Source organism: Pelecanus crispus, chromosome 3, assembly GCF_030463565.1.
Source record: "Pelecanus crispus isolate bPelCri1 chromosome 3, bPelCri1.pri, whole genome shotgun sequence".
NCBI classification, from domain to species: Eukaryota; Metazoa; Chordata; class Aves; order Pelecaniformes; family Pelecanidae; genus Pelecanus; species Pelecanus crispus.
The window spans coordinates 131,010,146-131,020,832 of NC_134645.1; the positions used below are offsets into that span (position 1 = coordinate 131,010,146).

The 10,687-nt window shown below is 55.6% G+C and overlaps 1 protein-coding gene across 1 annotated transcript; it reads left to right on the forward strand.

The window, feature by feature from the left end:
- The first annotated feature begins 200 nt into the window (after window positions 1-200).
- Window positions 201-4,471, forward strand: PNOC (prepronociceptin). Its single transcript, XM_075708439.1, has 2 exons — window positions 201-320; window positions 3,995-4,471. The coding sequence occupies exons 1-2, from the start codon at window positions 201-203 to the stop codon at window positions 4,469-4,471; spliced, it is 597 nt and encodes a 198-aa protein (XP_075564554.1).
- Window positions 4,472-10,687: the final 6,216 nt, after the last annotated feature.

Sequence of the window (10,687 nt, forward strand, 5' to 3'; positions counted from 1 at the left end):
CGGGCTCCTTTCCCAAAAGGATAATTTTGGCAGGGAGGCTGGGAACATGCGTGTCTGGGGGGAGGGGGGGGGCAGGCGGTGAGGGAGGATGGGCTGAGAACGGGCACATTTCGGTGCAGGTGCAGGGCTCGGCGGTGCCGGTGCCGTCCCGGCTTGACGGGTTTTCTCTCTCCCGCGCCGCAGCCGCTGCCGGTGCCGCCATGAGGGCTGTGCTCTGGGACCTGCTGCTGCTCTGCCTCTTCGCCCAGGCACGGGGTGACTGCCGGGGGGACTGCCTGCACTGCGACCGCCACCTCTACCGGGACAGCTTCGACGTCCTCGTGAGTCCTTCTGCCTCCTGGCTTGTCCTCCACCACGGCCAGCACCCCTGGGGATAGCACCCGTGGGTGCTGTGCCAGCTGCATCCCCCCACACACCGGGTGGGCACCCTCCTCCCTGCGCCAGGGTCGGGGTTTGGGGTCGGGGGGGGGGCTTTGGCTGCCGGGGCGGCGTGGAGCCTTGAAGGGAAGATCATCGAATCATAGAATCGTTTAGGTTGGAAAAGACCTTTAAGATCATCCTTTAAGATGCCACCTGCCGTCACTGTCCCTCCTCCTTGGGCACCCCCAGGGGCACCGTCGGACCCAGTAGTCCGGAGGGAGGATGCAGGCTCCAAATCGGCTGCCGGGAGCGATGGGGACAAGGCTGCGATGGCCCAAGGAGGGTCTCAAGAGGGTCCCAAGACCCCGAGCATCCCCAGCTTTCCTGCCCTCCATGGCTTGCAGCGGTGCTGTCCCCACCTACACCAATCCCGGACCCCCACCCCATCCTCCACGGAGCCACCAAAGTCCCCCTCCGAGCCCCGTCAGGATGGGACCAGCTTTGCAGACGGCTGGCAAACCGCGGTGCTTCGGGGCATCGGGCACCCTGCAGCCACTCTCGCCTTCTTGATTTGCCTCCAACACGGGATGGGAAGAACCATTAAAGAGCATGTTTGGGTTTTTTCCAGCCCTTAATCCCTTTTTTTCCCCTCCGCTGAGCCGTGGCCGTGCCCTGGCCGGCAGCATTTTCCTTCCCATTCTCCCTCCGCCCCCCAGGGACTCTCCATCGCCTCCGCCCCGCCCGCTCGCCTGTTTATTAGCGATGATAAATCCCGGCGGGTTGAGACGTCCACCTGAAAGGAGCCAGCATCTCGGGAAGCCCCCAGGGCTGGGAAATGTCCCCCCCAAAACCAGGGGAGACCAGTGACTTCCAGGGCAGCATGGAGATGCGGGAGCCACCCCAGTGCCACCCCCTTACTGGCAAAGCCTCCTGCAATCGCACGTCGCTGCCACCGAGTTTTGGGGCACAATCTCCCTGGGTTCGCCCCAAAATGCTGTTTCGCAGTCTGAAGGCACCAGCGTCTCTGCAGCTCCTGCCTTCCTGCCTGGTCCTGCTTCTGGAGCTGCATTTTTCTTCCCCGGCCAGCAAGATGGAGAGGAGATGGGATGGTTGGTAGCTCACGGGTCCCATGCAAGGTTGCATCTCAAAACAAGAGTGGTTTGAACCAGGAGCAGAGGAACCTGGGGTCTTTCAAGGCTCAGTTTCAGCCATAAGAAGCATCGTGGTGGGATTTGATACAACCCTCCACCATTTCTAAAGCAACAGCCAAGGAAGTCCCATCAGCGGCGTGGCTGATCCATCCTTCAGAGGTAGCAATAGGAGATCCCCCTGAAGTTACAGGCGTGCCTGCAGCAGTATCGCAGCTGCCAGGGCAGGACAGGGACCAGCTGCTGGAGCTGGTCTTTAAGATGTGGATGAATCACCTATGTCCTGGTCCCCAGAGTCATCTAGGGATGGTGCAAACCCACGGTGGCACCGTTAACGCCAACCGAAGATCAGAAGGAGCTTTCCCAGGTAGTTTCGGCACTGGATGTGGAGGAGCGTTGGCCGGTGTTTGCGGAGGACTCCCAAAACACTGCCAGCAGAAGCCATTTCCATGTGAATTAAGACAACAGCACGATGGCTGAGGGCCCTGGGATGTTCATGGGGCTGCTTTGTGGATGAGCGATGGGACCACTGATGGTCTTCAGCCTGACACCTGGGGTAATTCCTCCTGAAGCCTCTTAGCTGGTGCTCGTCAGAGCTGTTACCTGCATGGGATCCACCACCTTCCATCGCCAACACAGGGCACTGCCAGGACACTGTCCACCAGCCGCAGACCCTGCCAAAGCCTTGGAGATCCCAGGACAGGATCTTGGCTCAGCACTGGATGCCCTCGGTTGTCTCCACAAGGACCCTTGTAGGTCCCAGCCTACAAGACCCTCGTCACCACCTCACTTTGGAACAACGGTTTTTCTTTTGTCTTATTGTCTGAAGAGCCTGGCTGTCCTCGGGGATGGAAATAGCCAACTGCTGCAGAGCCACGTGCTTGGGCTGCAGCCCTGAGATACCACGCTGGGACTTGTACCACCTCCCTCTTGGCAAAGTTAATGAACCCATGATGATGAGAGTCTTTGCAAGGGTTTTGGTCTTGCAGACGGCCTGTAGCAATGGGACACACCACCGTGCTTCAACATGGGTCCCCCAGTTGGTGTTAAGCATTTAAAAGAGCCCACCATGAAGCTAATGCTGGGATGGAGACACTCCAAGGTGAGGGAAGACAACCCTTCCCTTACAGGCCCTCCAGGCTTGGTTTCTTTGGGTATTCATTTAGTTTGGTTCTTCTATGATTTTCTCCTGGATGGTTTCCCCTGGGTGCTGGTTTTGGTTGTACCAGCCCACCTGGGGCTATCACCCACAGCAGTGGTGAGTCTGCGTCCTGCCTTGGTGGACGAGGCCTCTTGGAAAGGTCTGAGACACAAATGTGGTGGGATGCACCCGTAGGTGCTGAGGAAGCCCGATGGCACCTCTTGTTGAGGCTGCTCTTGATGGCCTTCGAAGGGACGTGGCGATCGGGGCGGGTTCCTGGGGGCTGGGAGGAGGCAGATGTCACACTTGTCTTCGAGGAAGGCATGAAGGAGGATCTGGGAATTTATGGGCTGGTCGACCTCACCTCAATCCTTGGGGAGGCGGTGGAGCACATCATCCTGCAAAGCATTTCCAAACGTATGAAGGACAAGAAGGTGATCGGGAGCAGCCAGCATGGATTTATGAAGGGGAAATTGTGCTTGGCCAACCTGATAGCTTTCTGCAGTGAGACAACCAGCTTGTCTTGACTTTCATCGGGCTTTGACATTGCCTCCCATGACATCCTCGTAGACAAGCTGCTGAAGCACAGGGTAGATAAATGGGCAGGGAGGTGGACTGAAACCTGGAAGACCTTGACATCTTCATTAATGACCGGGATGAGGTGGCAGAGGCACCCTCAGCAATTAGCAGACGATGCAGAGTTGGGAGGTGTGGATGGTAGACCACAGGGTCGTGCTGCCATCCAGAGGAACCTTGCCAGGCTGGAAAAATGGACTGGTAGGAACCTCATGAAGTTCCACAAGGAGAAGAGCAAAGTGCTGCCCCTGGGGAGGAACAACCCCAGGCACCAGCACGTGCCATGGGCAAATGTCAGACGTCCCTTCCCACCTCCGCCGTCCCGTGACTCGGTGATTTTTTGGACTCATGCCCGGCTGAAGGACCCAGCAGTGCGGAACACGGGGTGGCGGGACTGGAGCATGGATGTCAACGGGGAGCGTGGAGCATGTCCAGCGCGGAGCAGAGCCTGTCTAGGGAGGGATGGGAGAGGGACGCTGAGCAGCTGCCGTGGCTCCCCAGCATCTCCACCACCGCCACCACCTCTGGGAGCCCGGGAATGGGTTTTGGGAGGGGATGCCTCACCGAATGAGGCCAGGCAAGGGCTGAGGAGCTGCCGGCGCCTTGCCATGGGTGTCCTCCAGCGCGTTGCATCGCTGGATGGGCTGGAAGTGGGGGGGTGCCCAAGCACCTGGCATTTGGGGTACACCAGCCGGCGCTGCCCGGTGTCTCGCAGTCGGGGGGGGACACCAAAACCCATCTGACACCCGTCCCCGTGTCTCCCACACAGATCTGCATCCTGGAGTGCGAAGGCGAAGCCGTGCCGCGGGCCACCTGGGAGCTGTGCGCCGCCGCCGCCGCCGGCCGAGCCGCCCCGCGGCCCCGTGACCTCCAGGACGCCGGTGATCCCTGGCACGATGCGGTGCCGGAGGTGCCGGTGAGCCCGCTGCAGGTAAGCGAGCTGCTGCGGCGACGGGAAGCCGAAGACGAAGGCGTCGAACCGGCGCCGGGCGCCTTCCCGCAGCCACCCGAGGACATTTCCCGACGACTCGGCGGTTTCCCGCGGGGGACGCGCGGCTCGCGGCCGGCGCCGACGGCCAGGGGGGTGCAGAAGCGATACGGGGGCTTCATCGGGGTCCGCAAGTCGGCGAGGAAGTGGAACAACCAGAAGAGGTTTAGCGAGTTCCTGAAGCAGTACCTGGGCATGTCGCCCCGCTCCAGTGAGTACGGCATTGCCGGCGGCATCAGCGAGCACAACGAGATCTAACGGAGACCCGCGCCGCCCGGCTAGGTCCGCCATGGCCAAAAAAGTCAACCCTCTACCCCTCTACACCACATGTCCATAGGTGCAAATCAAAAAAGGGGCAAAAAAAAAAAAAAAAAAAAATTGGGAACGGCTTGAAAAATGCCAAATTGGAGAGCGGGGAGGGATGCTGAGGGCGGGCGTCGGCATCACGGCGTCCGGAGGGTGCTCCGGGAACGGCCCTTTGCTGTCACCCCCCCCCAGGGAGGATGGGCAAAAGGATTTTGTCCTCAACACCAAATAGGTCTGAAGGATGGTTCAGCGCCCCCGCAAAAAGCAGGGGGAAAAAAAAAATAAAGACAATTTAAAAAAAAAAATTAAAAAAATTAAAAAACTAAATAAAAATTCAAAATTTAAAAATTTAAATAAATTGAAGTGAATGAAAATGAATTAAAATGAATGACAAGAAATTCAAATCAAGCAGAACCTTTTCCTGTTAGAAATTAAAGAATCCCTCCCCAGAAGCTCCAGCTTCCCGTTGCCAAACCGAGCAGCGGGTTAACCCCGTGCTGCCGCTCCCCAGGGACCAGCGTCCCCCCTCCCGCCGCCGGCTCCGCGCCGGGATGCTCGGAGCCCCCAGCCCCTCTGCCCTGCAGCTGCCGATCCCACCCAGCCCCAGCTCCCCCCTCCCCCAAATTTACAATTTGGGAGAATTTTAAAATTTTTTCCCCCCTTTTTTGGTTCTTTTTCCTTTTTTTTTTTTCTCCCCCGGGTGGCATCTCCCTGGGAGATAGCCCCCCACTCCCTCCACTCTCAGCTCAGCTGCTTTTTTTTTTCCTTTTTTTTTTTCCTTTTTTTTTCCTATTTTCTTCTTATTTTCTTCTTTTTTTTTTCTCCCCCTTTTTTTTCCCTTTCTCTATTTTTTTTTATTTTTATTTTTTTATAGCGTTCCGGCACCGCATCCCAGCACCTTCCGCCAGGCACAGACAAAATTAACCCTGCTCCTGTCCACCCCAGCAGCCTCCATCCTCTCTCTGACGGACCCCAAAGCGCTTCAGACTCGCACGCGTTCAGAAATCACTTTGCTCTTCACTCACTAAGCCCGATTTAAACCAGGACCCGAGGAATTTCGGCCTCCGCCGGCGACGGGAGCGAGATGGCGCGGGGAGCGGAGTGGGGGGAGAGGACCGTGGGGCAGCGGGCGGAAATTTAAACAAAATAAGGAAAAAAAAAAGGGGATTTTTGCAAGAAAAAAGAAGAAAAAAATTGGATTTTGGGGGTTTTTTTGGCTTGGCCACTGTGAACAAGCCACCTTGGATCCAGTGGAAAATCAGCCCCTACCCCACATTGCCAGTGCCTTCCCTGGCAGCGCTCGGCATCCCCCGGCTGGGGCTTTTGGCTTCCCACGGGATTTATTTCCAGCTTTTCGGGTGGGGGATGCCGAGGGGTCACGTCCCGCCGTGGCTCCATCCCCGCGTGCCCGACCCGATGGCCGCCGCAGCAGGGATCGGCTCCCACCCCAGCGCCCAGAAACCACCTGGAAATGTTTATTTTTGAAATTTTTTTTTTCCCTTTAAAATTTTTTTTTCTTTTTTTTTTTTTTAAAAAAAAAGCTTTTCCTTGAAGTTTTGTAAAGCCTCCGGGGTTGACTTCTTTGCTCAGCAATAGGAACCGCGCGCGTGTTTTCGTTGCGTCCCCCTTCGCCCCCCTCGGCATGCATCGCATCCCAGTCCCCGCGCCGGGATGTGGTTTTTCCGTGTCGCTCCCAGGAGGATAATCGGAGCCAGTTGATTCTCCTGCCTAATTTGCTACCCAAAAAAAAGTGTATCCCAGGAGCGACTTCACCCGGGTCTCACCTGCAGCACTGCCCCTCACTGTTTGTAAAAAAAAATAAAAATAAAAATAAATATAATATAATACCCCCATGGAAAAAACAAAAAAAAAAAAAAAGAAAAAAAAATTCCAAGATCTTGTTCTTTTTAATTGTTTCATACAAAGATTTCTCCATTAAACTTGTACATAGCAAAAGGATTAATAAATTAGTTTACTGTTTCTACGATATTATTGCGACTGGCGACCGTCACTTGGGTCAACGCTTGCAGAGCAGGTCCCTGCTGCCCCCCACCGGCGCCGCCATGGGGGGGACCGAATCGCCCCGCTCCATGGGGAATAATTTGGTTTTAGGGGGAAAAAAGGAGATTTTTTGGGGGAAATTTGCGTTATTTCCAGATTGGGGGCTTTTTAGGTGGTTGAAATCCCGCCTTGCATGAGCTGTTGCAGAGGTGCCGGGGGTGGATCCTGTTGCATGTGTGCCCCGCAGCCAAAAATGGGATGGATCGGGGGGTTATTTAGGGGAAAAAAAAAGGGATTTTAGGGTTTAAGAGAAAGAAGGGGAATTTCTGCCCGGCTCCATCGCACCCAGAACCTTTTCCATAGGAATAACGAAGGCTCCAGCGCTCACAGCCCTCCAAAGAGGCCCCAGCCTCCGCAACCCTGCTGGAAATTTGGGGGTTCACCTCTCTTCGGAGCCCCCCGGATTTGGGGAGAGGAGCGGCATCGCCGCCCAAGCCCTGGGCGCTGTTTTTAGCATTGCCATAGAAACGGTGCCGGCGGGAGGCTGGGGCTCGCCGCTGGCCGAGGGGTAGGGACGCGTGGCAGCCACGCCACCGGCCGGCCCCGGTGGCCCCGGTTGGCAAACTGGGCTAGCGGCGGGCTCCAGGCGACGAGCCAGCTCCGGGCAGGGAGGCGACGTCTGCTGCCGCTTTCTTTTTTTATGCTGAGAAAGAAACGGGGCGGCAATTAAAAAATTAATTGGGGGAAGACTTTGGCCGGCGGGAGCATCCGCTTCGCCCACGGCGAGGTGGGAGCGGAGGCCCCCGAGCTCCCCTGCGGAATGGGTCGGGATGGGGTACGGGGCCAGCCTGGGCTCTGCAGAAATTGTAGGAATTGCAGCAATTTGGTGCTCCCGGGATGCAATTTTTAATTGTGGTTTGGTTGTGGTTTTTTGTTTTTACCCCGCTCCTTCCCCATGCAGGGGGAGGCATCGCTCCCCTCCGCATCCCTGCTCAGCCACCGCTGCCCTCCATCTCCCCTTTTCTTCCTTTTTCCAGTTCCTCTGGATTAAAAAAAAAAAAAGAAAAAAGTAAAATTATCCATTCCCCCCCCCGCCCCCATCAAAGGGCAACTTCTCAGCTCGACCTCCAGCAAGGGAAGGCTCAGACCACCAGACTTTGGGGAGTCCCCCGCGGCCGGACAGCGATTAAAAACCCGCCGGGTTCATGGCGTATTAACCCCTCCCTGCAGCTGCCAGGGTCAAAACTTGATGAATTGGGGTTTTTTTTGGGGGAGAGGGGGAATAAAAAAAAAACCCACAAAAAAAAAAAAGCGCAGCGCAGGCTGCGGGCTCCCAGCGCCGGGCAGACACTGCTATCTAGTGGTGCCAGCAGCGGTTGTGCCAAGGGGCTGGGGAAGAGCTCCGGGGCGCGGCAGCGAAGCGGGGACCCCCGCGGGGGGGGACAGGGGACAGGGACGCACCCCCGCGCCACGGGCTGCAAGGACAAGGCGGAGCCGGCGAGCCGTCAGGCAACTTTTCTTTTTATTTCTTATAAAATATATTTCATATTGCTGCTGTAAAAATTACATTTCACATTTTTAACTTTTTTTTTCCTTTTTTTTTTTGTTTTTTTTTTTTGGTTTTTTTTTTTACAATAAAAATAATACTTGGAAGACAGCTGAGAAAAGCTCCAACAAGACAGAAAATTCACTGATACGGCATCGTCCCTGCTGGGCCGGTGGCCCCACAGGGGCACGGCCACGGTGACGAACGTCCCCAAGCCCTTCGGCGCTCCTCCGCCCCCCGCGACACCTCCACGAAGCCCCCCCGCCGCCGGCGACGGGGCGCCAAGGGACAGCGGGGGTCACCCTGCGCTAAACCCAGGGCTCGCTTTGCTTTTTGGGGTCCGACCACCTCCCTCCAGCAGCGGGGTGGAGCATCCCGGCTGGAGAGGGGCGGGAAGCGGGCTCCCAATTAATTAGTGCCCAATTAAGAGGTTCCTATATACATACATATACATGCTCTGGGAGACAGCCAGATGGATGAGGGAAAACTCTCCAAGCTGGATTTACAGGTCGGGGTTACCCGCGGTTGGGGCTGAAGAGGAGTTTTCGTGAGACCAGCGAGACTCAACGTGTCGGGAGGAAAAGTCCGACGGTGGGGAGGTGGCTGGAAGTGAGTTAAAAAAAGAATAGGAAGGGGAAATAACAGGGAAAGGACAAACCGACAATGAAAAAAAAAAATTTCTATATCCGATGCCAACCAACCCGATAGACACGGTGGAAGCCTGCTGTCATTTCTGCAAAAAATACGAAAACGTTTTTCTGTTTGAAAGTGTAAAAATTCCAAAATACTCCCAAACCAGAAGGGAAAACACCAAAAACCAAACCCAAACCCAACCCACCCTGCACCAGTTTCTCCATTAAAAATAAAAAGCCAAGAGAAAAGAGCCACGAGCAGAAGGACAATTTTGTCCGGTTAAATCCGTACCGCAAAAATCCCTTGGAAAAGCAGCTGTACGCACCGCCCGCCCCTCCCAAGCCCCCGACCAAACACCAATACGCAACGCTCCTATGCGAGACCGTCCCTGCCGGGCAGTAAGTGCTGTGCGCTGCGGGAGGAGGAGGAGGAGGAGGAAGCCCTGCAAGGGCCGAGGCCGAAGGGCAGCGGGGGGCTGCATCCCCCACGTTTGCTGGGGGGGGTCCTGCCAGCCCCCCGCCTCACCCGGGGATGCCGCGCAGGCCTGCTTGTTCCAAAACCATTGACATCTTTTTCTTCCTTTTTATATATATGTGTATATATATATAATTTCTTTTTTTTTTTTTTAAAAAAAAGCATCTTTAACAGAAAAGCAGAAAGTTATTTTCGTTTTATTTTTCGGACACCCGAGCTCCCGCCATTGGAAAAAACCTGATCTCTGAGGCAGACCTGTGCCGGGAAGGGCTGGGGGTGTCCGATGCTACACCCCAGTTTCAGGAGGGCTGAACCCCGTCCCTGGGGCGATGCCGCACCCCGATGGCTTGGTTTGACGTTTCCTGAGTGATTAAGCTGTGAGCCGAGTCATGTCCGGCCAGTGCCGGCGCGGATCCGGCTCTGCCCGACGCCGTTTGGGGCAGAAAGGGCATAAAAAGCAAGAAGTAAAATCTCTGGTCCTGCCTGGGTCTCTCCGAGTCACGGGGGGAAAGGCACAAGGTCGAGGAAAACACAAAATCACCCTTTTTTTTTTTTCCTTCCGTGTTCTGGGCACTGCTTCCAGCCCCATTTTTAAAAAAAGTATTTGGAAAATGAAAACGCGGCGAGGCGCTGTGTGGGACTTCCCAAAGCGCCAGCTCGCTTCCGGAGAGCCACCGGCATTCCCCGGCGTCACCGAAAACCTGCCCGCACCCCGGCATCGCAGGGCCCTTCCCTGAAAGGATAAACGCGCTGAGCTCCGCGAGGCGACTCAGGACGGATAACGCCGGCTCAGCCATTCGAACGCTGGAGGTCAGACAGCAGCAAAGGTGTGGGGGTTTTTTTATTTAAAAAAAACCCCAAAACCAACCTATTTTTGAGTAGTGCAACAACCCCACCACGCGATTAATTGTTACCAGGGCTGCGGAGGCAGAGCACCAGCCCGCAATGCGCTTTGGAAAGTCATTCTTGCAATAAAACGCTCAACCTAGGAGTCTGCAAAGAGTCTCCGCCGCCGGCGGGAGAGGAAAAGGCTTTTCCCGACATTTTGCTCCTAACACCAGGCTCCAGCAGGGATGAGAGCCCGAGCGAGCGGCTCTCAAGGAGCAAAACCTCTTCTCTTCCCCGGGATTTGAGCCGGACCTGCCCAGACCCACCGGGGGATGTAACCCCGCGGGGTCGCACCCTGCCCAGGGAGTTTCGCTCCTGCTTTTCCAGTGGCCAAATTTTGCATCTGCCAGTTGGATACAGGAGAGAAGACCAGGTCTGCAGGACGATATACTGTTTATATGTACAAAATTATAAATGAACAACAACAACAAAAAAGAAACCATACCCAAACACGTCGCCAAGCACCAGCAATACATATATATGTATCTCAACCCGCTTTGCCTGCTCACCCGATCCCTTCAACAATTTGGCGATTTGGGAGCGGTATCAGACTCTCCCAGCCACTTGATTCGCTTTTATAAGGAAAGCTGAGCGTCACCGCGTGGTCCTGAAAAACACCCCGGGCT